Source organism: Protopterus annectens, chromosome 5.part1 (assembly GCF_019279795.1).
Source record: "Protopterus annectens isolate FY-2018-M chromosome 5.part1, PAN1.0, whole genome shotgun sequence".
Taxonomy (NCBI): domain Eukaryota; kingdom Metazoa; phylum Chordata; order Ceratodontiformes; family Protopteridae; genus Protopterus; species Protopterus annectens.
Genome location: NC_056736.1, coordinates 554,138,293 through 554,165,774, shown reverse-complemented (window position 1 = coordinate 554,165,774; position 27,482 = coordinate 554,138,293). Strand labels below are relative to the sequence as shown.

Sequence of the window (27,482 nt, the reverse complement as noted above, 5' to 3'; positions counted from 1 at the left end):
TGGCTCCCAGCCGGAAGCGGAGAAACCTTCTGGAACGCCTGTCCATTTTGATGTGGTAGTACGCATCCTGAAAATCTATGGAGCACATCCAACTGTCCTGACCCAAAAAGGGTAGAATGGACTGAAGCGTGACCATCCGGAACTTTGTTCTTTGGACAGACTTGTTTAGTCTGCTGAGATCCAAAATGGGTCTCCAGTCCCCTGTCTTTTTTGGTACCAAAAAGAACTTTGAGTAAATTCCGGATCCTTGCTGGTCTGCTGGGACTTGTTGGATGGCCCGTTTTTTTTAGCAGTCTTGAAATTTCTTGTGCTGCCTGTTCCCTTAGACTGGGTGGAACATCTGGGATGGGGTTGTTTGATTTTAAGGGAGTGTGGACAAACGGAATTTTGTAACCTCCAGATATGGTAGACTGTACCCATCTGTGATGAGATGCCAGGTTCTGGGTATAGAGACAACCTTCCCCCAACTGTCTCCGAAGGCGGACAGCCGGGCAGTCCCTCAGGGGTGCTGGAAGGGCTTGTCGGAGAAAGATTCTCTGCTGCCCTGATTCTGCGGACCCCCTCTGCCCCGCGGGTGGCGTCTATTGTTGTTCCCTCCTCTGCCTCTGGAGGGAAACTCACCACGTGTGTCAGGCATGGCTCCCTGTGGTTTCCGGAGCCACATCTTCCCACTCTTCTGACCCTTAGGGTATGGTCTAGAGGGAGTGGAAAAACGGACTCCAATGGCAGAGAGAGTCTTGCCTTCCTGCTCACACCTGGTAAGTGTATCATTCACTTGAGGTCCAAACAGAGCCGAACCATCAAAAGGGGTGTTGGTGAAAGACGCCTTGAAGGGATCAGCGAAGTTACATAACCGCATCCAGGCATGTCTTCTCAAAGCCACGCCTATGCCTGCGGCTCTACTCGCCCCATCAGCCGCATATGAAATGAACCGCATGGAGGAGTTAACGATAGAATTAAGAGTCACCAACTGGGAGTTTATCTTCTCTTGAGCCCCTGCAGCTGATGGATCTTGCAGGGTATCTCCTAGCTCCTTGAGGGGATCCCTCTGAAGACGGGTGAAGTGGCACAAATAATTCAGCGACCGCATGGAGAAGGTCGCTGAGGAAAACATCCGCTTCCCGTATCTATCCATCGTCCTAGACTCTTTATTAGGGGGATGGACAGGTACAGAAGTGTCAGCCAACTCCTTTTTCGTGGCAGCTGCTACCACCATGGCATCAACGGGGACACCCTTTGTCAGAAACTGTTTATCTTGGGGGGCCGTGATAAAACTTAGTGGGCCTGCGAGGGGTAGGTTCTAGTGTGTTCGGAGCTGACCACGCCTTTCGAGCCACCACTTCCATTAATGGATCGAAAGGCGGAGACACCCAGGAGGTGTAGGGGCGAGAACCAAACACATTCAAGTATACCAACTCGTCCTCAGAAGGGTTAAGGGCAGACCAGTTCACCCTCTACTTAAGGATCTCAAGGATGTCTGAGAAAGAGACATCTTCAGAGGGGGATCTTGGGGACCCTTCCGAATCCTCCAAGTCAGTATCTGACGTGACCGACTCTGGGGAGTCAACATGTTTCCTCTTACATTTCCTCTTTCGAGGGGGCTCCTCTGAAATCTCAGGGGAGGCCTCGGAAGAGGAAGATACACCCAGTGGGGTGACCTGGAGCGTTTGATCCCCTTGCTTGGGGTCTGGAGGAGGGGCAGAGACCGAAGCAGGCACCCTGGGGGGAGGAGCTGAGGGGGCTGATCGAGGTGTAGACTCAGAAGTCAGCACGCTCCTCATGACCTCGAAGGCGCCCCTGTCCGGCAGAGAAGAGGGCCCCCGCTCTGAGGAGACGGGGATCCTCTCCGGCACTGAAAGGGACGGCTCCGAGGCCGATGTAGGAGCCGAGCTTACCTGGGCTGAGGCTCCACGAGGGAGAACGGGGTCAGACAAGGGTCCGATGCCACTCGCCCCCTCGGAGCCGACAAGGGAGTACCGGCGCCTAGATCCCTCCAAGGACAGAACCATTGAAGAAATCGGAACCGACGAAGGAGCTGAAAGGGGAAGCATCGGCGCCGACGTTTCCAGGATCCGAGCCCCAACAAGCTCCGGCTCCGAACTGACAGGAGGAGTCGGAGGAGGAACTGCTTCAGAAAAAGGATTAGCCACAGCCTGATGAGGAGGGGCTAGTTAACATTTTAGCCAGGGCCTGTGATTTGAGGAGTCTACTAACCACTCTCTCCAAGTCATGATCAGACAGCCTCGAGGACCGAGAAGAGTGGGACCTATGGCTCCGTTCAGACTGTAGCAAAGGTGATCCCTGAGCCGAGCGAATCGCCTCCAGGGATGGCGACCTGGATCGCTTACGGCTCCCTGACGGCTCCGACACCAAGGTCAGAGCCGAGAGAGATTTTGATACTTCGGTTCCGGCCAGAACCGAAATTGAAGCAGACGCTCCGCCTGGCGATGGCTCCGAACTGGGAGCCGACGGCTTGGTGGGCTTAGGGGTTTTCGCTGGCTGAGACTTTGCCCGAGACCCCTCGGGTTTCAGTAACCCCCTGAGAATTAACTTGTTCCTACGCTCCTGTAGGACTCTCGGACTAAAGGCATGATATACTGAGCAACAGTCCTGCAAGTGCAGGGAACCCAAACAATAAACACAAGAAGTGTGACTGTCTGTTAGAGACATTTTGTCACAGCATGAGTCACACTTCTTGAACCCTGATACCTTGGTATCCTTTGACATGTTATAGATAAAAGGACTACTGATGGATGAATTTTTAGACTAGTGCAAAAAAAAAAAAAAAAAAACACCCACACTCACACACACACTAGTCCCACACCTTCACACAAAATTTTAAGGTAACTATACTAACAAAAACTAAGAGACTATGATTCTTATACTACAAAGGCTAAACACTACTTCCTACTAAAACAATATAAAAGGGAAGGGGATAGCCTCTAACAAACGGCCTACTTAAGGAGATGGGGGGGGGGACTCTCCAAGTAAAAACGAGTTTCCTAAGGGTCAGAAAACACAGGGAAACTAAGACTAGTCTACAGTACTACTCTGATTTAACAAAAAAAACTTTGAAAAATATGCACTAAAAGTTTAACTACTAAAAATACAAAAGATTAATACGACCTGAGCCAGTGAAGCGCAACCTCGTAGCTGAAGCAGCAAATGAGATCTGGGGGTCTAGCGCCAGGCATTGTGGGATATAGGGAGGCCTCGAGCCAGTAAGTAACTCTCGAGCTTTAGAAAATGGCTGAGTCGGAGCCGAAGGTCGGCTCCGAACCCAACCAGCAAGAATGAAGGCGAGAGAGACAACTTAACATCATGTGTTTATGATAAAAAAGACATTTTTGGTAAGTACATGCTCAGTAAGACCAAGAAGAAGAGTGTTAAAACCCAGTGGGTATAACTCTGACCTATATAACCAGTATTCTAGTGCTTCAATGCCAGCCCAATGTGGAACATTAGTATATAGGGCTTTCACATTGAAGGTATAGAGTAACCAATCAGCTTCTAGTTGCATTTCAGAGATGACCTGTAAAGATTCCATGGTATCTTTCAATCGAGCCCTCACCCATTCTAAGTAAAGGTTTTAAATATTTAGTTAGCTATTGGGAAAGTGGCTCAGTCATAGATCCTCTTCCAGATACTATCGGTCACCCAGGGGGGTTTATACAGGTCTTTGTGTATTTTTGTTAGAAAGTATTTATATTTATTGCTGGGGTCAAAAATCATAAGTTGTTTTCTTAGTATTTTCAGTAAAGATTCCCTCTTCTACAGCTAATGAAAGAAACTCTTCTATCTGTTTCTGAAAATGTTTAGTAGGGTTGTATGTAAGATACACATAGTACCTGCTATCTGCCAATTGTTTATTGGCTTCTGTATCATATTGCTGCCAATCTTGCACCACCACAGCACCTCCTTTATCGGCTCTCAGAATAACTATCTCGTGGTTATTAGCTAAATTGGAAACTGTAGTCATATCTTGCTTTGTTACATTACTGGCCCTGACCGGACTATTTCTGGAATGGAAATGAAGATCTCTAAGGGTAGAGTTTCGAAATAATACATTGTGATTCATTGGGTGAAAAAGTAGACTTGTGATATCTAAAGTGGTCTTGAACATCAGTTGTTTCCTTTTCCTTAAAAAATATTTTCAAATGAATAATTCTGCAAAACTCAACCACATCTTTTGCAAAGTATTCTTCTGACACAAAAGAGCCGGGTATGTACGATAAACCTTTATTAAGAATACTTTCCTCCACGGAGGAGTGGGGGTAAGATGAAATATTTAACACATTCCCATTTATTGTTTCCGCACGAACATCCGAAAAACTCCCTCCATATTCTCTATGTTTCCTGTGTTTTCTACCCCCCCCCCCCATTTTAATAAAATATACCTGGGGGTCTTTAATTTATTTCACTTGGCTCACTCAATATGGATATTTCTAATCAGCTAAGGGGGCTTTCCTCTGACTGGGAAGACTTAGCAATTTTTGGTATTGAGATGGACCAAATATCAGAAAATGGGACCACACCAGTCAATAAGGAGGATACTTGTGAAGCACTTTTTGCTACTTTAACATACGAGATCTCTCAGAAATAACAAATGGCATTACAAGTTATTTAAAACCTATATGGTTAAAGGTGTCACACCAAGAGGCCTAAGAATTAGAACACAGCCAATGGTGATTAATCCAGATGATACCCTTCAACAATGGGGGGATGCTCAACACAAAGCTACAATGCATTTTGTAGAAATACTGACTGGGTTCCATGATAGGACTACAGATGCTGAAACCGCAGCTATTACTAAAATAAGTGAACAAATTAAGGAATATGAGGGGCAGCCTACATACATATCCTGTCTCAAAAAATTGAGTTTAGAACTAAATAACTTAGAAACACAAACTTAAAGAAAGAAAAAAGAAAAAATTCCTTAGAGATGTCAGACTATGAACAAGGGGACTCCTTTTCCAAAGATAGGGACAAGCATGTTAGGTTTTCACAACCATACACGAATTCTGCTAAAAGAAAGCGCCCAAGATCAATACTTAAGAAATCTTCTATATCAGATACATCAGGGGAATATTCTTCCTCTGGGTATGACAGATACATCAGCATCCACAGGCTCACCAGCACAAAAGAGAAGGAATTCCAGTAACCCTTTGGAGTTAAACCAAAAAGGAGGAGGGGGGGGGGTAGAAAACACGGGAAACGTAGAGAATATGGAGGGACTTTTTCGGATGTTCATGCAGAAACAATAAATGGGAATGTGTTAAATATTTCATCTTGCCCCCTCTCCTCCTTGGAGGAAAGTATTCTTAATAAAGGTTTATCATACATAGCCGTCTCTCTTGTGTCAGAAGAATACTTTGCAAAAGATGTGATTGTGTTTTGCAGAATTCTTAATTTGAAAATATTTTTTCAGGAAAAGGAAACAACTGAGGTTCAAGACCACTTTAGATATCACAAGTCTACTTTTTCACCCCTTACTGAATCATTATAAAACAGAACAAAATAATAATATTTTTCCTAATATAAAGCCAGCTTAGGAACATATATTCTCTTCATGGGCTAAACAATTCTGGTAATGTAATCCCACTGCAACAGTGAGGAATCTGCACACACAATACATGTTAACTATTCACAGCTGAAGGACTAGAAAACACTTAGTTCCGCTAACTTTGCAGATAATACTGAAACTTCCCCACATGAGCTTAATCATTTTGCATCAAAATCCAATGAAGCATAGATAGACCAAATTAAGTTACCCTTTTCATTTGTCAAAAAATGCATTTAGAAGGGATTCCATAATATGTTTAACTAAGACAGGACCACATCAGACGTCTGTCATTCACTATTAACCCCAGACAGACACATCAATGGAATAGCTTCTCTCAAGGGATCCTAGAGCTGTCTAGTAGATGGTGAAAATTCCCCCCTCAGCCTAAGGGCTGAAATCAATGGAGAAAGGCATTTGGAAAATGCTAACTCCAAAACGCCTGTTAACCCCATAGGCAGGGCTGAAAAACTACAGTTTTGTACCTACCATAAATGTAGATGTCCGATAGGAATGCATCTGCAGTCCTTACAAATGGGTTGTCCTGTCGTCAGGCAGCCCTTCGGTCGGCCGGATTCCAAAGTCTGGGTCTGGCTTCGGCTGGTGTCGCACTTCACCCGACGTCATAGCTGCAGTTACTCGGGTATAAAGGCATCAGCCGACGCCATTTTCCTCAGTGTTTCTTGCCCCAGATGCCAGGTGCCCTTTAGGAGGACTAAATTTGGATAAATGCCAATGATTCCAAATATTAGAGAACAAACAAAAGATAAGCATGTATGTACATATATACAAACAAATACACCATAATAGATTCCCCCAGCTAGCTATAAGAGGGGCAAATACCCTAGGAGTACCACAGAGGGAAGGAGGGTGGGTAATCCTGACTGCAGATGCATTCCTATCGGACATCTACATTTATGGTAGGTACAAAACTGTACTATGTCCTTCAAGGATGCATCTGCAGTCCTTACAAATGGGTAGAATACCATAGCCAAACTGGGGGAGGAGGTAGGTAGAATTATGGTGTAGTTAAGATCCCTTGCAAAACAGCAGTGGCAAACCCTGCTCGGGATCTAGAGTATAAAGTAAATTATAATGCTTGGCAAATGTATGCACGGAGCTCCAAGTAGCAGCCTCTAAAATGTCTTTGGTAGCCACTCCTCGTAGAAAAGCTGTGGTAGTGGCTGTAGCTCTTGTAGAGTGAGGTCTGATGTTTTCTGGAGTTTTCTTTCCATGGTAGGAGTAACAAAATCTAATGCAATTTCCTATCCACTTAGATATTGTCTGTTTTGAAATTGCTTTCCCTTCTATTCCTGTTGCATATGCTACCAGAAGCTGGTCAGTTTTTCTATTGCTCTTGGTCCTGTCCAGGTAGTAGCGTAATTGTCTGTGTACATCCAAGGTGTGCAACAGTCTTTCTCCCCTGCTCTGTGGGTTGGGGAAGAATGTAGGTAGGTGGATAGCCTGATTCAAAGATACTCTGGATACCACCTTAGGCATAAAAGTAGGATTTGTTCTCATGGACACTCTATCTTGATGGAAGATCAGAAAGGGCTGTACTGACATTAATGCCTGTAGCTCAGAAACCCTTCTTGCTGAAGTGATTGCCAGCAGGAAAGCAGTTTTCCATGATAAGCATTGCAATTCTGCTGTTACTGCTGGTTCGAAAGGAGGAAGTGTCAATTTTTCTAGCACAAAGTTCAAGTCCCATGCAGGTAATGGTGGCTTCCTAGGAGGCTTTACATTTTTAATTCCTCTCAGAAACTGCCTGAGCAGAGGATGTGAGAAGACTGGAGGATCCAAGTCGTATTCTGCTGAAATAGCTGATGCATGAATCTTAATGGAAGAGTATGACAGGCCTTTGTGGAATAGCTCTGCCAAGTATTCCAGGATGTTGGCTATGTTTACCAGTGACACATCTTCCCCTTTTGCAGTGCTCCAAATGAGATATCTTTTCCATTTTGCTGAATAGGTTTTCCTTGTTGAAGGTCTGCGAGCTTCCAAGATAATGTTCTTAACCCTTTGGGATAAATTAGGGTTAATTTGTCTTATGCAATGCTCCAGGCAGTCAGCTGCAGAGTTTTCAGGTTTGGATGCAGGGTGTTGTAGTTGTTCTGAGTTAACAGCAAGGGAACTAGGGGTAAGTGCCACATCTGTTCCCGAGACATGCTCCTCAGTAATGGGTACCAATGTTGCCTTGGCCAATCTGGAGCTATCAGAATGATCCTTGGACGGTCCTCTTTGATCTTCAATAGCACCTTGTGCATCAAAGGAAGTGGTGGGAATGCATATGCTGTCAGATCTTTCCAACTGAAGGATAGGGAGTCCACCTTCCATGCCAGTGGATGGTACGTCCTGGTGCAGAATTTCTTCAATTGGTGGTTGTGTGGGGATGCAAATAAGTCTATTTCTGGGAGACCCCATTTTCTTGTAATGGTTTTGAAGATGTCCGGATGCAGCATCCATTTGTGGGCATCCGTGGTAGTCCTGCTTAGTATGTCTGCTAGAGTGTTTTCCTTTCCTGGTACAAAAATTGCTTGTAACTGAATGTTGTAACTCAGTGCCACATTCCACAGGTCCAGGGCCATCCGGCATAGAGGGTACGAATGTGTGCCTCCCTGCTTGTTGATGTACCACATAACTGTGGTGTTGTCTGTCCTTATCATCAACTGGCCTTGGCGAAGAAATGGTTTGAAAGCCTGAATTGCCAGTTTTACTGCCAGCATTTCCTTTAGGTTTATGTGTAGATGCAGTTGCTCTTGAGTCCATAAACCTTGTGTGCATTTGTCCATCATGTGGGCCCCCAACCGAGGTCTGAGGCGTCTGTTGTGATGATTTGGCTTGGTTGAGCGCTGTGGAAGGGCAATCCTTTGTTTGCTTGACAGGCCTGAGCCCACCAGTGGAATTCTTGCTTCAGGCATGGAATTATTGGGATGTGAGTCTCTAGGCTGTGGTTGTGCTGAGACCATAAATTCCTTAGGTACCACTGTAGCTTTCTCATGTGTAGTCTGGCATGTGGGACCAATATTATGCAGGATGCCATGAAGCCCAATGCCTGTAGGACTTTTCTTGCTGTTAGATGGTCTTGCTTTGTTAATGCCATGAAGTAGAGAAGGAGTTGCTCCTGTTTTTCTACTGTTAGGAATGCCATTTGTTTGGATGTGTCCAGCTCTGCACCCAAAAAGGTTATCTTTTGGGATGGTATCAGCCTTGACTTTTTTATATTGACTGTATATCCCAGGGCTTGTAGAAGGTAAATGACTCTTTTCAAGTCTTCTGCTAGCTTGTTTTTGTTGTCCGCTTGTATCAGGCAATCGTCCAGGTAAAAGTAGATTTGGATTCCCTGAAGCCTGCAATGAGCGATTACTGATGCCAGGCATTTCGTGAACACTCTGGGTGCAGTAGATAAGCCAAAGGGCAATGCTGAGAATTGATAATGCTCTGATCCTGCAAGAAATCTGAGGTATCTTCTGCAATCTGGTCGTATGGGGACGTGCAGGTATGCCTCCTTGAGATCTAGAGTAACCAGCCAAGACTCCTTGCCCAGCATGGGAAGAAGCTGCTGTAGGGTCAGCATTTTGAATTTTGGAACAATGAGGAATGTGTTTAAAGCGGACAGATCGAGGATAGGTCTCCATTTGCTTTCTTTCCTTGGTACTAGAAAGAGTCTGGAGTAAAAGCCCTTTCCTTGCTCCATATATGGTACTTTTTCCACAGCTCTTATTTTTAATAATTGATGTACTTGTTTTAGAGCTTCTGCCTTTTGATTTGGTGGTAGGTTTGGCATTCCTCTCTTTCCTGGAAGAGTATGGAAATGAAACCTGTAACCTTGGTCTATAGTTTGCAAAATCCACTTGTCTCTTGTGATGTAATGCCAGTTTTTTGAAAATAAAGCTAGCTTTCCGCCTAAGGGTGCTTCCAGTTGTTCCCTGGTAGGCGGTGCCAGAGCCAAGTCACTGTGATTGTCCTGTTGCAGTGGTGGTGGCTGCGTCTGTGCCTCGCTGGTTGTTGCCCTGCCATTGGCGTCCCCTGTAGGCACCCCTGGATTGGTTTCTGCCTCTTGAACGCCTATTCCTGCCTCTCTGTGCTTTGGAGGAGTCTGGAAAGGACCAATTCTTGGAGGGCCAATTCCTGCTAAACCTTGGAGGTTAGACCTGTAAGAAATCTTTCACTGTTTGTACAGATTTTGCCTTTTCTTCCATCTTCTTCAGTACCTGTTGTGCAGGAGATCCAAATAAATTGACCTTGTCCATGGGAGCATCTAATAGTTTTGATTTGACATGATCCGGTAAGGCCTGCTCTTTTAACCATGCTTGCCTTCTGATAACTGTGCCAGTCATGGCTGATCTAAAGGAAGCCTCCAGTGCATCATAGCCGCATTTTAAAGAATGGTTACTAACTTGTTGAATGTTATGTACCATTTCCTGAACATACTTCTTATCTAAAGGTTCATCAGAGGACAGTTTTTTAGTTAACTGGTCTAGCATAAATTCTTGATATTGGATCATATGAAATTGACAGTTCAAGGCCCTAGCTGACAGTGTAGCAGAAGTGTAAACTTTTTTACCCCATCTCTCTAAGGACCTGGATTCCCTTTCAGAGGGGAGGGGATTTTTTGCAGAGGTAGATGCTACAGCCTTAGGCCCCTGGGAGATGGTCTCGGGATCTGCCAAAGGAGCCTTGTATAAATGGTGATGTGTGTCCGGGACCCTGTAGAATCTGTCGGGCTTAGCAGGGGCCGGAGGTAATGAATCAGGAGCAGTACAAGCATCATTAAATGCATCATCTACAACAGAAAGAACTGGAGGTATAGCTAAAGGCCTATGTTGTGGTAAATGCAGGAAGGTTCTAAGCCTTTTCCTGGAGTCTGAAAAATCTTGGCCCTGCCACTGAAATTGTTCCCTCATAGCATGCAAGGTTTCCCCAAAGGAAAATTCCTCAGGTGGAGAGGCAGAAGGGATGGACTCTTCAGCATCTGAGTCTTCGTAAGGAGAATAAGGAGCCTCTGGAGGGTCTGTATTATCTGAATCATCAGAGGAGTCATCTGTGGACACAGGCTCAGGGGGCTCTGCTCTAGGCCTCTTCTCTGGAGGTGGGTGAGAGGCCCTGTCTGGATGAGGTTGGGATCCCCGGATTAAAGAAATGAGATCCTCTGCTAGAGAAAGCATTTGAGAACTGGAGCTGGGCCTGTGAGAGGGGGTCTTAACAGGCACAGATTTTGTAGCTTTAGCTGCTTTAGCCCTGGCAAAGGCCTTAATGGACATGGCTGCAGGAGGCCTAGCAGCTCCACGTGCATGGGGTTGAAATATCCAAGGGGATAGTGTCAGATAATTCCTGAGAAACCACAACTGCAGGTTGGATTTCCGAAGCCGATTCCACCAGGTTAGAAGAGGCCTCGGTAGAAGGCATGTTTTCGGCTGAAGGAAGAACCGCTTGCTCGGTTTCAGCCGAAACCGAGACACTCGCGGTTGGCTTAACCGCGGTTTCGGCCGAAACAGCGGACCGCGAGTGTCGGTCCTTTTCCTTGCGTTTTTTGGATATTTGTGAAGTCGGAGGATCCGACGGCATAATATAAGCAAAATCAGAGCCGAAAAACTGTTCAGCAAATTCCGACCGACGTCTAAGCGTCCGTCGGTTAAAAGAAGCACAGGCTAGACAAGCTGCTACGTCGTGGTCTGGGCCTAAACAAGGTAAGCAGTAAGAGTGGAAATCTTTATGAGGTATTTGTTTCCCACAAGTTAAACAGTTATTCACTTTTTCTGACATCGGCTGAGGCAAGAAAGAGTCCCCAACGGGGTACTTAGCTTTTTAGAAGTCTTCAGTAGTAGTTGAAGTATTCGGTAGTAGTAATCTCTGGATCTGACCGACCGGCACTTGCGAACAGCTTCTGCTTCGGGCGCCACGCGGCAAGAAAGACTGAGGAAAATGGCGTCGGCTGATGCCTTTATACCAGAGTAACTGCAGCTATGACGACGGGTGAAGTGCGACACCAGCCGAAGCCAGACCCAGACTTTGGAATCCGGCCGACCGAAGGGCTGCCTGACGACAGGACAACCCATTTGTAAGGACTGCAGATGCATCCTTGAAGGACATCTGGTCCTGATGATTCCTCACTAGAAATATCATGAGCCTCATGAGAGTATTGAGCATTAAAACATGCAAACACATCCTTCAAATCCAGAATGACCACCCCAATTATCCAAGGCTGAGTCAGAAAAAGAAAACAGATACAGGTCACCCAGAATTTGTTCAAACTGAAATACCTGCTGAGACTAGATAAATCCATTACTGGATTCTACTGGCCCTGCATTTTTGGTACAAGGAAAACTCTGGTTACTTTTAAGAAGATGGAAGCCTTTGTACCAATGAAGCTATGATAAAAACAAAAGCAGAACACAACAAAAATGAAAAGAGCTCTAAAATACCTCTGACCAAGTGAACTCCTCCTATCCTACCTCCCAGGAGAGATGAGCAGGCCATGCCCCTTCACTTGTCCCCCTCCCTGCCTGGTTCCTCTAGTGCCTTGACTGGTAATCGAACCCTGCTTGTCAACATTACAGTAAAGGCCTTTATGCTTCTGCACCACAGAGCCAGGCAAGACAGTGCTTTTACCACCATTTTCCTTCTATTTACCTAACTCTACTTGGGTAAACTGTAATTATACACTGATCCACTAAACTGACAATCCGCGGACATACTTTGCCATTCAACAGGGTTGCCTAGTTTAGTAATTCCAAAACACTTGTGCAATCATCTGATGTACACTGAAACACACGGCTACTGCTCCTATGGCTCTCACTTTCTACAATGCACAATGTCACCATCCAACACTGTCTTTGCTTTACTTATGACATATGCCACCATGTTTGGTACTATACTGTACATATTTTCCTCAATTAATATTTGGTTTAAACGTCTGTGGCTGATTTGTAATCCATTAAGAGTTGGTGTTAATTTGTTTAGATTACAACCAGAACCAATGCAATTGTCACTACCACACAGTCAAAGAAGTACCTAGAAAGCAAGGATGTAGTGTGTAGTGTCACTGAAACGAGCATAACTGAATGGCAAAAGGCTGATGCCTTACCTCTAGAACAACAACAATCAGACTTCTGTGAGGAGCACTCAAATGATATAGGCTACACAGTGAAGTCGTAAATGGTGAAATTACATGATGAACTTCAGTTTCTCTTATTATTGCAACACATTTTATGTAATGTTGTGAAAACAGAGGGTGATAAACTAAAGCTACCTTTCCTTTGGTAGTTGAACATTTACTGGGTATGACTGATTACTTCTGTTGCCAGTGCCCAGCTGTCCATATGCATTTGCACCCCAAGCATATATTGAGCCATCAGTGGTTAACGCCATTGTATGTGCATAGCCGCAGACAACCTACAAAGAGCAGAAAAAAGTCAATTATATACTACAAAGATATAAACAGATATAAACATATAATAACACCAAGTGTAATCACACTAGCCAAAGGTCATTACACCAAGACAAAAAGATATCCTGTCAAGCTACCTGAAGCCTTCCACCACCCAAAATATACCCTGTCTTGTTTCACAGTTTATCGGCCCTTCTCTGGTACTCTACTATAAGAAAACTAACACAGCAAATCCTGTACAAGCAGCAATTGCAGATAATCCTGAGTAAAACATGTCCAACAGTCAGCTACAGTAATTACGTTTTCCTTCTACATGATCTCTGTTACATATTCATGCAGTTTAATAATAAATCCTCCATATAAAGCCAAACTTACAAACCCCCTTTAAGTTGTTACACAAATCTGAACTCAATTTCTGTATTGTAATGTATGCACATTGCTCCCTATTAAAATGTTGAGATTAAAATTGCCATGTAACAACATACTTGGAAGAAAAAGGCAAAATACAAGAAAAGAAAAAATATCTAACATCACTGTTCTCCTTTAAACTTCTTTGCCAGATGTGGGAGGGTGACCCCCACCACCAAACTTATATATTCCAACTCTGAGATCACCATATCTTGGAAAAAAAGGAAATATTCCAAGAGAGGAATGCACAATGTGGTCTACAGAATGTACTGAAGTCCACAATTATATAAAAAGAAGTTATGTACTCTCCATAACATTCCATGCGAGTTGTTCATCTCACTTTCATTCTCACTGATGGGTTCGGAGGCAATCCTTGGCTCCGACTCGGCCAAATACAAAAGCTTGAGGTCTTCAACCAGCTCGTGGCCTACTCCTTATCCCATGATGCACTTGTGCTTCCCTCAGATCTTGTTTGCAACCAACTATACCGATAGGTAAATACCCCGGTAAGAAAACACAAGAATACAGTAGATAAGGACTAAATATAAAGATTTTTCTCAACTTCCTGGTCCTCAAGAAATTCTTGTTAGAGGGATTGGTGGGTGGGACGTAAGAATGAAGGCGAGCTGAACAACTCACATGGAATGTTATGGTAATTACATAACTTTTTTATGTGAAGTTGTTCTATCTTGCCTTCATTCTCACTGATGGGTTAGTGTCCCAAGCACCATCTTTCTTGAGTGGCTCACGGAAGTATATTTCTCAGAACCGTGGAACCAAAGGAGGCCCTATCCAATTTGTAATGAGTGATAAAGGTATGAGGTGTAGACCATGTAGCTGCTGCACAAATGGGTAGCTTGGCCAGAAAGCCTGAAGATTTGGAGACAGCCCTAGTCGAGTGGGCCTTTATTTTATGATTTAATGGCATGTGCACAAAGCTATATGTAAAGGAAATGCAATCTGATAACCATTTTGACAATGTGGTTTTTACCACAGGAGTACCCTTCTTTAAATCTGAGAAAGAAACAAAGAGCTGTTCTGATTTTCTAATGTCCTTAGTCCTGTCTAAATAGAATCGAAGTTGCCTATGGACGTCAAGTTTGTGCAGCATATGTTCCATCTTATTAGTATATTTTGGGAAACAAACCTTAGGTACAAATGACGGATTTGTCCTCAGTGATACTCTGTCATTGTGAAAAATCAAGTATGGGGGTTTAATGGACAATGCATGTAATTCTGAAACCCTTCAAGCAGAAGTAATAGCTACTAGAAGAATAGTCTTCCATGATAAGAATTTCAGGTTGAAAGATGAGGCTGGTTCAAAAGGGGGGGGGGGGGAGGTAAGATGATTCGAGAAAGAACAAAATTTAGGTTCCATGGTGTAGCTGGGGATCTAATAGGTGGTCTCAAATGGATATTACCTTTAAGAAAGGCTTTAGACAGTCTATGGGACATGATAGAAGCCCCTTGATCGCCAATATGAAAATTAGAAATTGCTGCCAACTGAACCCTAATGGCTGCTGCAGCTGCCCCTTCATTACAAAGCTTGGTCAGAAACTCTAGAATAGATGCAATTGAAGCCAAATATGGGTCAGCATTGTTTTGGGATGCCCATAAAGAAAATCTTCTCCATTTACTAAGGTATAACTTCCTGGTAGATGACTTATGAGAAAATGTTAAAATGTTCTGAGCTACAGGTGAAAGTTTCTGGAACCTGGCTATTCTTGGAATTGGAACAGTCAAGCTGTCGATCTGACGGTATGAGGTGCAGGATGAAGAGCTCCTGATGAATGAATCAGAAGATCTGGAACTGGGTCCAGGATCCATGGTTCTTTCCAGTAGATGAGGCTGCAGGAAGGGGAACCAAGATCTGGAACTGGGTCCAGGATCCATGGTTCTTTCCAGTAGATGAGGCTGCAGGAAGGGGAACCAAATCTGACAAGGCCAATAAGGGGCTATTAGAATGATGGTCCTTCCCAGAGTCTTGGCTTTCTGTAAAAATTTGGGTATCAGAGGGAAGGGATGAAAAGCATAAAGGAGACCCGGGGGCCAATGAGCACGTCCTTTGGGTTATCCCCCGGAGTGGGGATTAGGGTAAAGAAGTTGCTGCATTTAGTGTTGGTGGGAGTTGCAAGGAGGTCGCAGAAAGGCTGGCCCCATCTGTGGAATATCCTTTCCGCTACTACTTCTTTCAGGGACCACTTGTGAGGCAATAAAATTGCACTGCTCAATTTGTCTGCTATCACACTGGATCTCCCCGGAATGTGCATTGCTATCAGAAAGCAATGGGTGGATGTTACCCACTGCCATACTCTCAGGGCCTCTTGACATAGGGAGTAGGCTCTGGTTCCTCCTTGTTTATGTACCAGACCACCGACATGTTGTTCGTCTGTATTGCAACAGTCCCTAGAAGAAAAACTGCAACTCTAGAAGTACCGCTCTCATCTCTAGGACACTGACATGCAGATGAGCCTTGTGTTTCTTCCATGTGCTTTGGGCTGTCCTTCCCTGAAAATGCCCCCCCTATCAGGGAGGCGTCTGTGGTCACAGTGGCAATAGGAGTGGGTAGAACAAAAGGTCATCCTATTGTTACTTGAGGAGAAGTCGGCCACCAGTGAAGATCCTTCCTTGCATGCATTCATTATAATAGAGTGTGACACTGGAAGTTCTTGAAAGGACCATTGTGTGAACAGGAGCCATTGCAGTATACGCATATGCATTAAACCGAAAGGAATGGCAATGACTGCTGCCACCACTGTCTCTAATATTTTGAGCACTGTTGAAGCTGGGGCTTTTTGTTTTGGGATGAGGTTCAGGATTTGTTGTCGAAGGGCACAAATCTTTCTGCTGGAAGCTTTATGGTCAGAGATGATGTTGAGATCTGCTCCTATAAAAACGGTACATTTGGATGGCAATAAGGCAGATTTTTCTGAGTTGATGGTAATGCCAAATTGACTGCAAAGATTAAAGGTTGTAACCCTTGCTTGTATGAGTCGATGCTTGGTGGTGGTAGTGAGGAGCCAGTAGTCTAGATATAGAAACACCTGGAATTTTAAGAGTCTCAGGTGAGCTGTGACTACTGCCATGCATTTGGTGAACTCTCTGGGGGCTGTAGTGAGACCAGAGGGCAGAGCTCAAAACTGATAATGACCGACTCCCAGCTGAAAGTGCAGATGATCCCTGGATGGTCTGGCCTTTTTATGTGGCAGTATGCATCCCGGAGATCTATTGAGCACATGCAATTGTCTTTCCCTAGAAAGGGAAGTATAGACTATAGCATGACCATCCGGAACTTTGTTTTTTTTTTTTTTTGACAGATTTCTTCAATATGCTGAGATCCAAAATGAGTCTCCAGTCCCCTGTTTTCTTTGGAACTAAAAAGAACCTTGAGTAAGTTCTGGATCCTCTGTGATCTGCTGGGACTGGTTGGATGACTTTTTTTCTAGCAACCTTGCAATTTCTATGGTTGCTTGTTCCCTGTGACAGGGTGGAACGCCCGGGATTTTTCTCAAAAGGGGTGGAGGGGTGGCAAAGGGAAATGAATATCCTCTGGATATGACGCTTTGTACCAAACAGTCTTTTGCTATTTTTAGCCAGGTGTCTGGGTAGAAAGATAAGCGACCCCTGACTGCCTCCAGAGGTGGAAAGACAGACCTCCTTTCAGGAGTGCTGATACGGCTTTCCAAAGAACTGATCTGTGGCCCTGATTCTGTGGGCCCCCTCTGCCACATGGACAGCGTCTTCCATTATTAACCCCCTCCTCTGCCTCTACAGGGGGTTTCACCACGTGTCAAAGAAAGCTCCTTGGGATTTACGGAACCATATCTTCCCACTTTTTCGACCTTTAGGATAAGGTCTTGTAGGGTTGGAAAAACGGACTCCTACAGCAGAGTCTTTTCCATCTTGCTCCCAACTGGTAAGCGTTTCCTTCACTTTTAGTCCAAATTGGGACGAACCATCAAAGGGGGTGTTAAAGGATGACTTATAGGACTCTGCAAAGGAACACAAACGCATCCAGGAGTGTCTCCTAAGACAATTCCTGAACCTGCTGCCCTGCTCGTTCCATCAGCTGCATACGAAATCAGACGCATGGAAGAGTTTATAAGGGAATTTAGGGTAGCAAGCTGGGAGGTTACCTTATCAGATACCACTGCAGCTACTGCACCCTGTAGAATATCTCCCAGCTCCTTAAGGAGATCTCTGTGTAGTCTATTAAAATGTGTAAGACAGTTCAGGGATCGAAGAGCAAAGGCCACTGAACTAAACATGTGCTTTCCATATCTGTCCATGATCCTAGAATCCCTATTAGGAGGATGAACAGAAGTAGAGATCTCTGACAACTCCTTTTTGGTGGCTGCCGCCACCATCATAGCATCAATGGGTACTCCTTTGGTAAGGAAAGTCTTGTCATGGGGCGATGTTATGAATTTGTTAGGCCTTTGAGGGACCGGTTCCATGATATCTGGGGACTGCCACACCTTTCGAGTAACAAGATCTATCAGTTCATCAAAAGGCAGAGTCACCCAAGAGGTGGAGGGCTGAGACCCGAAAGCCTTCAGGAGTACTGACTCATCATCAGTAGGGTTTAATGGGCTTCCAGCCACCCCTCTGTTTCAGTATTTCCAAGATATCACCGAAGGAGATATCTTCAGACAGGAACCATGGGGACCCTTCTGACTCATCTAAGTCAGTATCCAATGTGATGGACTCCTGTGGGGAGTCCAGATGCTTTCTCTTGCAAAGCCTCTTCCTAGGTACCTCCTCAGTAGGAGCTTCTGGGGAGGTCCCGGAAGGGAAAAGGTTCACCCAATTAGGCGACCTGAGGCTCTGGGTCTCTACACCTTTGAGGGATCAGTGAAATAGAGGCAGACACTGGCACTTTAGGGGAGGAGGTTGCTGGTACTGATGATGTGGATGCCCAAGGGGACAACGCTCTCCTCATGGCACTGAAGGTCCCCGGCTCTGATCTGAAGAGACCCCTGGATCCGTAGAAACAGGCAGTCTCTCCGCGGCACCAAAGTGGTGGGCTCCGAGCCTGAGGTAGGTGCTGAACTCACCCAAGCCGAGGTCCCAAGAGGCAAAGGTCAGCACCGAAGAAGTCAGAGTAGTCGGAACAGACAGGCCTGGGAGGGGTGTTGGCTCCGACAGTTCCACAATCATCAGCTCCAAACACTCCGGCTCCGAAACCTCGGGTCGAATTGGAGGAGGAACAGTAGTCATGGGCTGGGACCTAGTCTGTTCTGAAGCCTCAGGGGTTGGCCCCAACAAGATTTTAGCTAGTGCCAGTGTCTGCAGAAGCCTCTTATCAGATAGTCTTGAAGACTGGGAAGAAGCTACAGAAGAATCCACTGATTGAAGAACTGAAGACTTTAAAGTAGGAGATACCGGCTCCAATATCGGGGACCAGCTCCTATGAACAACCACCACCTCCAATTCCGAAAGCAATGGAGCCGCTGTGTCAGTCTGACTCGGTCGATGAACCCTTTTTCGGCTCCAACCCAGAAGACAATTTGGAGGATTTTAAAGGCTTGCCCAGTTTGTCCTTATCTAAAGATTCCTGGAAAAAGGACTTCAATAATCCCTTAGCTACAAGTTTGCTACTACGTTCGCGAAGAACACTAGAACTAAAGGAATGACAGATGGCACAGTTCTCCTGTAGGTGGATCTCACCTAAACAAATACATTCTGTGTGACCATCTGCTATTGACATTTTTTTTGTCCACATTTATGACACTTTTTAAATCCAGATTTAGCTTTCTCCTGCTGAGACATGGCAGAAACTATCAATTACTAACTGTAACTGGATCACAATGCAACTGTTAAAGGCAAGAACACACTATATGCCTAAATACAAAGGAAACGCACAGTAATATACATCTAAAATAGTCCTAATAAAAAAACAGGGCTCTAACTTCTACAATATTATAACTACAACAAACAGTATAAAACGGACTACTACCCTAAAAACCCAAGCTTAAGCTTAACACACTCTAGGGTAGGGAGAATTCACTATTTAGACAACCCTCTAACTTAAGCGAGTTGTAGAAAAAAAATGGCCTAGGAAAAACGGCCACTAACAACTAGCAAAAAAAAAAAAAAAAAAAAAACACTGTTTTAAAGCTAAGTAATATGAAGAAAAACTATCCAACTACTAGAAACTTAACTACTAAGGTAAACTATCAATTTTTTATAAAATTTCAAACTTATACTGGCCAGAGCTGTCGAAGAAAGTACAGTTGTGTACACTTACCATAAATGTAGATGTTTGAGTGTATTCACTGTTGCAATCATTACATTTGGGCAATCTGCTAGCAGGTTGCCCTCAGTCGGCCTGATTAACAAAGTCTTGGGTCCTGCGTCAGTTGTTGTCCATTCTTCCATGACGTCAGGTCGTCAGGGGTATAAAACATACAGCAGACACCATTACATCAGTTTTTCTTGCCCCAGATGTCAGGTGCCCCCCAAATGGGGAGCAAATAAAATTAAAAACACAAAAAATATGCCTCCAATCCCAAAAGCAAATACACCAAAAGGACTTTTAAGCATAGTAAAAGAAGGTAGAGGTATAGCCAGAGAAAAATAGGGGACTGGAGGGAGGGTAACCAGGACTGCAACAGTGAATACACTTGAACATCCACATTTATGGTAAGTGTACACAACTGTACTATGTTCTTCGTGTTTCACTGTTGCAGTCATTACATTTGGGTAGCTTCCCAAAGCTATGGTTGGATGGAGGGAATTATACAGCATTAGGACCAGCTATAAGGCCCTGCAGGACAGCAGTGGCAAAGCCAGCTCTGGATTTAGAGAAAAGTAGTAAATGGTAATGTTTGGTGAACGTATGAACTGAGCTCCAGGAAGCAGCTTCTAGAATGTCTCTGGTAGGAGCACCTCTGAGAAAGGCTGTTGAAGTAGATGCAGCCCTGGTGGAATGGGATTTGATCCCCTGGGGGATAGTTTTTCCATAGTGCATATAGCAGAAACGAATACAATGGCTTATCCATTTGGAAATGGTTTGCTTTGAAAATAGCCTTTCCCTCTGCCCCTGCAGCAAATGCCACCAGCAGTTGTTCAGATTTTCTTTGAGATTTTGTCCTGCCTAAGTAAAATCAAAGTTGTCTGTGTACATCCAATGAATGCAGAATCTGCTCCCCCTTGTTCTGTGGATTGGGAAAGAAAGTTGGCAAATGAATGGTCAAATTAAGAGCCACACTGGATACCACCTTAGGCATGAAGGATGGATTGGTCCTGAGAGATGCTCTGTCCACATGAAAAATGATGAAAGCTCCACTGCCATTAAGAGCCTGTAATTTGGAAATCCTTCTAGCTGAAGTGACTGCTAAAAGGAAAGCTGTTTTCCAGGAGAGAAATTTTAAGTCTGCAGTAGCAGCTGGCTCGAAAGGAGGGAGACTGAGCTTCTCCAATACAAAATTGAGGTCCCAGGCAGGGGTTGGAGCTCTCCTGGGTGGTCTTAAGTTTTTGGCCCCTCTGACATACTGCTTTAGCAGAGGATGAGAGAAGAGGGGAGGTTCTGTGTTGTAATGAGCTGAAATGGCTGAGGCATGGATTTTTATGGAAGAAAAGGACAGGCCCTGGTGAAGCATCTCAGTTAAGTATTGTAAAATCTGAGGAATGTTGGGCACTGCTGTGCTTATCCTTTGAGACTGATTCCAGGCACAGAATATTTTCCATTTGTCAGCATAAGATTTTCTAGCACTAGGCCTTCCCGCCTCCAAAATGACATCCATCACAGGTTTGCTGAGGGATGCTAAGGGTGAATTTAGGTGATAAGCCATGCTGCAAGATTCAAAGTTTGGAGCCGAGTGTGCAGAATTTGGTTGTTCTGCTGAAATGGTAAGGTGTTTGAGGCAGGTGCCACGGTGGAAGGTGTGACACATTGCGCAGGAGTGGGTAACAGTGTTGGCGAGGCCAGTCTGGAGCAATCAAAATCATTTTTGGTTTGTCCCGTTTGACTTTTAGTAGAACTTTGGAGAGCAGAGGCAGAGGGGGAAAGGCATAGACTGATAGGTTTTCCCAGCTGAAGGACAGAGCATCCACTTTCCAGGCTTTTTTGTGACGAGTTCTTGTGCAAAATTTGTCTGATAGTTCTGGGGTGAGGCAAAAAGATCTATGTCTAGGCTCCGCCATTTGCGTGTCAACATGTTGAAAATCCGTGGTTCCAGTTTCCATTCGTGTGGGTCTATGAGATTTCTGCTTAGTTCGTCTGCCGGAGTATTCAGCTTTCCTGGCAGGAATTGAGCTTGTAGTTGTACTTGATAGGGCAAGGCCATGTTCCACAATGTCATGGCTAGTCTGCAAAGGGGGTAGGAGTGTGTTCCCCCCCTGCTTATGTACCACATAACCGTGTTGTTGTCTGTCTTTATCATTAATTGTCCTGGATGAAGGTAGTCCTTGAAGGCTGTCAGTGCATTCTGTACAGCTAGCATTTCTTTTTGAGTGATATGAAGGTGTATTTGATTTGGGCTCCATTTGCCCTGAATGCACTTCCCTGCCAGATGTGCCCCCCCAAGCATAGTCTAATGCATCTGCAGTTAGGGTCTGGGCGGCAGGGTGTGGTGTGAATGGCAGTCCCTTGTTTTGGTGGTAGGCCTCTGCCCACCATAGGAACTCTAGTTGCAGGCAAGGTATGATAGGAATCATGGTTTCCAGGCTGTGACAATGCTGACTCCATAGACTTTTTAAGTACCACTGACGTTTCCTCATATGCAGTCTTGCATATGGAATTAAAAAAATGCAGGAGGCCATGAACCCCAAGGCTTGCAGTATTTGCCTTGCAGAAAGCAGGGTTTTTGTGGCCACCTGTTTGAAGTAAGTCACCAAATGATTTTGCTCGTCTGCCGTAAGGAAAGTCATCTGGGCAGTTGTATTCAAGCTTGCACGGTTGTTGTGTCTTTCGACTTTTCCCGGTCAGGGGTCGCCACAGCGGAACTCCGGTCCGCTAATGATTAGCAGTAGATTTTTACGTGCCGAGTTGCTGGCCCTGACGCACAACCTTCAACGAAGGTACGCCCATTCACGCACGTCTCCACACAGAAGATGCTCTAATCGAACAGGACAACATCCAACTGTGAGGCGACAATGCTACCGCAGCACCACCACTGCAGTACCAGTTGTGATTTCTTTTTTGTTTATAGTGTACCCTAGACAAGTTAGAACCCTTTTTACAAATGTCAGATGGTTTAGAAGAGTGTCCTTGTTTTCTGCCTGAATTAGACAATCGTCCAGGTATGGATATATTTGAATATTTCTTTGCCTGCAAATGGCAATTACTGGAGCCAGGCACTTTGTAAAGACCCTGGGTGTAGTAGATAAGCTAAAGGGCAGTGCAGAGAACTGGTAATGCAAGTAGCCTGCTTTGAAGCGGAGGTATCTTATGCAAGATTCCCTGATTGGGATATGCAGGTAAGCCTCTTTTAAATTTAGAGTTGCCAACCAGGCATCTTTGCCTAGCATGGGAAGTAACTGGTGAAGAGTCAGCATCTTGAATTTTGGAATGTCCAGAAAGGTGTTTAGAGTAGATAAGTCCAGAATTGGACGCCATGATTTGTCTTTTCTGGGTACCAGGAAAAGTCTTGAATATAAACCTTGTCCCTTTTTCTCTTCTGGTACTGGTTGAATATCCCCCATGCTCATGAGGGAAAGTACTTGTTTATGTGCCTCTGCCCACTGCTTTGGGGGCAGATCTGGCCATCTGTTTGGAATTGGCAATGTGTGGAAATGAAATCTGAATCCCTGGGATACTATATTTAAAACCCATTTGTCCTGGGTTATAAGTTGCCAGTTTCTTGCATGAAGAGCCAGTCCCCCCCCCCCCCCAAAGGGGCGGCTAAAAGGTAAGTGCTTGGTAAGTGTAAAGGGAAGTCATTGAGACTGCTTACCATAGGGAGGTGTCTTGTTGTTTCCAGATTTGGAAGAGGAGGCACTCCATTGTTTTGTTCTGAATGTTCCTTGTGACTGAAACCTGGAGCCTTTGGAATGTCTGGGTTTGACTTGAACGGCTCTCGAAGGAACTGGAAAGGACCAGTTCTTAGTAGGCCAGTGCCTACTAAATCTTGGAAGTTGCACTTGTAAGAAATCTTTCACAGTTTGCATAGATTTAGCTTCATCTTCCATCTTTTTTAAAACTTCTTCAGCCTTATTACCAAAGAGACGGTCCTGCTGTAAAGGAGCATCCAACAATTTTGCTTTAACATGATCAGGCAGATTTTGCTCTTTGAGCCAAGCCTGCCTTCTTATCACATACCCAGTTACAGCAGTCCTGCAAGAGGCCTCCAAAGAATCGAAACCACATTGCAAAGTATGTTTTCCAACTTGTTCAGCTGAATGCAATAAATCCTGTAAATCTTTGTTTTCCACACAGACATTAACATCATTTTCTGTTTAAGCAGTCCCATGATATGCTGTTGATATTTTAGCATATGAAACTGACAGTTTAAAGCCCTGATTGCCAAGGTTGCAAAAGTGTAAACTTTCTTACCCCATCTATCCAGCGCCCTGGAATCTCCATCAGAAGGGGTAGGATTTTTAACAGTAGAAGCCTTAATATGCCCTTGGGACCCTGAGAAATGGTTTCAGGATCTGCAACAGGATTTTTGAAAAGGAATTTGTGGGAGTCAGGAACCCTGTAGTATCTGTCTGGCTTACAAGGAGCTGGAGGCAGAGAATTAGGAGCCATACTAGATATTGAAAAAACATCATCAACAATGTCTAGAACAGGAGGTATAGCTAAAGGCCTATGCTGAGAGGAAGAAGAAAATCCCCAAGTCTCCCTTTAGATTCAGAGAAATCCTGACTTTCCTAGTGGAAATGTTCCCTTAAGGTATGTAAAGTTTCCCCAAAAGGAAAATCCTCAAGGGGAGAAGCAGAAGGAATGGAATATTCTGCATCAGAGTCCTCATAAGTAGGTATAGACAATTCCTGTTCATTAGAAGAGTCAGAAGAAATAGAATGCTGTTCAGAAGATTCATAATCAATGTCTTGCCTAGGCCTCTTAGAAGGGGGGGGGGGGGGGGTTGCTACCCCTGATCAAAGTAATTAAATCTTCAGCCATTTTGATAATTTGTTTTTTAGGCATAGGGGCCTGCACACGTGGCCCAGGCATTGGTTTTTTAGGCATAGGTCGAGATTTTGGCCTTAGCTTTGAAGATGGCATTGGTCTAATATACAAATCTATAGGCCTGAAAACACCCTCAGAAGCCAGTGCCTGCACAGCGGCTCCGGACCCATCCAAGGTAGAGACATCTGCGGGTTCCATAATTGAAGCATCTCGTGGCATACCGGACTCAGAATGGGTCTCAGTATAGCAGGTATCAGGGGCTGTGAAAGCGTCTCACTGAGAACTGGCGAACTGGCTTAGGAGAAGCATCGTCAGCAGTTCTGGACCTTAACGGCCTGTTTCTGTCTTTTTCTTTGCGTTTTTTAGGTATTCCAGTAGTCTGATTGCTAACTGACATTTCTGGATAATTAAACCGTGAGCCAAAATATTTAGAAGCAAAAATGTATCAATGTTTGATAGTGAATTGATTAAATAAAGCACAAAACCGACAGCAAGGTACGTTGTGGTCAAAGCCTAGGCAATTAATGCAGTACAAATGAAAATCCTTATGAGGTATTTGCTTCCCACAAGTAATGCAATTATTAACTTTTACTGACATTGGTAAGGAGCAAGAAAAAGTTTCCCCAACTGGGTACTTAGCTTTTTAGTTAAAGACTTCGGATCTGAAACTCGAAAACGAAAATTTGAGGAGTCGGTCGACTGGCACTTGCGAACTGCTTCTGCTTCGGGCACCGCGCAGCAAGAAAGACTGATGTAATGGCGTCGGCTGAATGTTTTATAACCCTGACGACCTGACGTCATAGAAGAAGGGACAGCAACCGACGCAGGACCCAAGACTTTGTTAATCAGGCCGTCTGAGGGCAACCTGCCAGCAGATTACCCAAATGTAATGACTGCAACAGTGAAACACGAAGAACATCTTCTGATCTGTTGCAGCCACAAACGAGATCTGAGGGAAGCACTAGTGCATCATGAGATAGGGAGTAGGCCACATGCTGGTTGAAGACATTGAGCTTTTGCATTTGGCCAAGTCGGAGCAGAGGTTTGGCACAGAACCCATCAGTGAGAATGAAGGCGAGATAGAACAACTTCACATCATACAGTTATTGGAGAACTAAGACTTGCAGATGGCAGTGCAGAACTTTCCCAACATAATTAACCCTAGTCTTGGCAATAAAAATGAAATGGTCAAAAATGTAAGTGTAAGTGAAACATATACATACTACTTGTCTGTTCCACAGTTCAAGTGTCATTAACTGAGCTTACTTGCTAATGCAATCATGCACTTACATCGACTACATCATTTTCTTAAAGCCACAGACATCATATGGATACCATTTTATCAAGACTCACCCAATGCTATCCTACATCAACTCCCACCCAGTGTGGGATCCATAGTGTCGTTTACAACAGACGGATTGCGAGTCAAAGACAGGCCATTTGAATTATTGTAGGACTGAAGGCAGAGTGCCCATCTACAAAATTTAGCTTGCTTAAACCATAATAATGGGAAATGATCTGTGACAAGCATGAGTTCTCTACCAAGAAGGTAATATTTTAATGAGGATAATGCCCACTTAATTGCTAACTGTTCCTTCTAAAAAGGTAGAGTACTTGGATTTGTCTCTAATTTTCTACTTAAAAATCAAATGGATTGCTCTTCTCTATTAAAGGACTGTGACAAGACCTCCCCTAGGCCATCTTCTGATGCATGAGTACAAACTGTAAAAGGACTACTGAAGTCTGGATAGACTACTGAAGTCTGGCTGTATACTACGTGAACTCAGGCATGAGCTCTCAGCTCCATTAGGCACCCTTATTCAACCAAAGCCTGAGCACCGGCTTTGTCCCAGATGAATGGAGTACTGCCACCGTCATCCCTCTACACAAAGGTGGATCATCCACTGACCCAGGCAATTACAGGCCCATCAGCCTAACTAGCCTGATCTGCAAGGCCATGGAATGAATTATCATGGACCTTATAAACAAGGACATTGGCAACCCCCAAATGCTTGACCCCACACAGTTTGGTTTTGTCACAGGGAGATCACGGTTGTTAAACTTGGTCAAGTTCTTCGAAACAGTCACCAAAGCCATGGTTGAGGGGGAGATGGTGCACACTGCCTCCCTTGACCTAGCCATAGCCTTCGACACTATTCCTCATGCGGGCATAATAGATAAATTCCCCCAGCTAGGCATCAACCCATATGTTATCAGATGGGCAGCTAACTGGCTCACTGACAGAATCCACTTGGTCAAAATTGGGGAAGCCACCTCTAGTAGTAGACCCATAACAAGTGGTGTACCTCAAGGATCAGTCTTGGGGCCTCTACTGTTTGAGATATACTTTTCGGAGGTGCAAGCCAAAACCAGTGGTCTGTGGCTGACCAAGTTTGCAGATGACCAATATGGGCACTGTCTTAAATTCCCCTATTAATGTGAACAACATCAAGAGGGCCTTACCCAAAGTAATGACTGGTGTCAGAAGCATGGCCTCAAACTGAATGCTAAGAAATACATCATTATCCCCTGTGGGGAAAATGGCATCCCCACTAATTATCACATTAATAACATACTAAGCACACGATCAGTCATGAGGGACTTTGGCACCCAGGTTGACAGCAACCTGACTTTTGACCACCATGTTGCCTCCATTGTACGGTGGAAGGCTTTTTACATGGCCCACCTCATAAATAAGGGTATTTCATCCAGGAACAAGGACATCATAACATCCCTGTACTCCCTCCCTTATCAGACCCATTAGCAAGTATAATGCCCCCTTGCCAAGCAAATGTACCTTGCCAAGCAAATGCTGCAGCTGGAGAGACCACAGAGGTTCCTGAATAGGAAAATCCAGGGTCTCAAACACCTATCCTATACTGATAGGCTAAAGCCCTGTCACTCTACTCAGTCTCATACAAGCTGCTCAGAGGTGACCTGTACCTGGCATACAAGGCCATCTCAGACCCAGCCTTGATGAAGTTGCATATCTTTAAGTCAAACTCCCTCACACAACCCGCATGGCAAGGCCTAAACCTGGTCTGTGA

The 27,482-nt window shown here is 44.6% G+C and overlaps 1 protein-coding gene across 2 annotated transcripts in view; it reads right to left on the bottom strand.

Annotated features, from left to right (window-relative positions):
- The window catches only part of RCBTB2 (RCC1 and BTB domain containing protein 2), a 1,132,258-nt gene that overhangs the window by 436,113 nt on the left and 668,663 nt on the right, over positions 1 to 27,482 (bottom strand). For both annotated transcript variants that reach the window (XM_044073172.1, XM_044073173.1), the window contains exon 7: positions 12,813 to 12,955. In XM_044073172.1, coding sequence (XP_043929107.1) covers positions 12,813 to 12,955 — 143 coding nt within the window. The remainder of the gene's footprint in view (positions 1 to 12,812; positions 12,956 to 27,482) is intronic.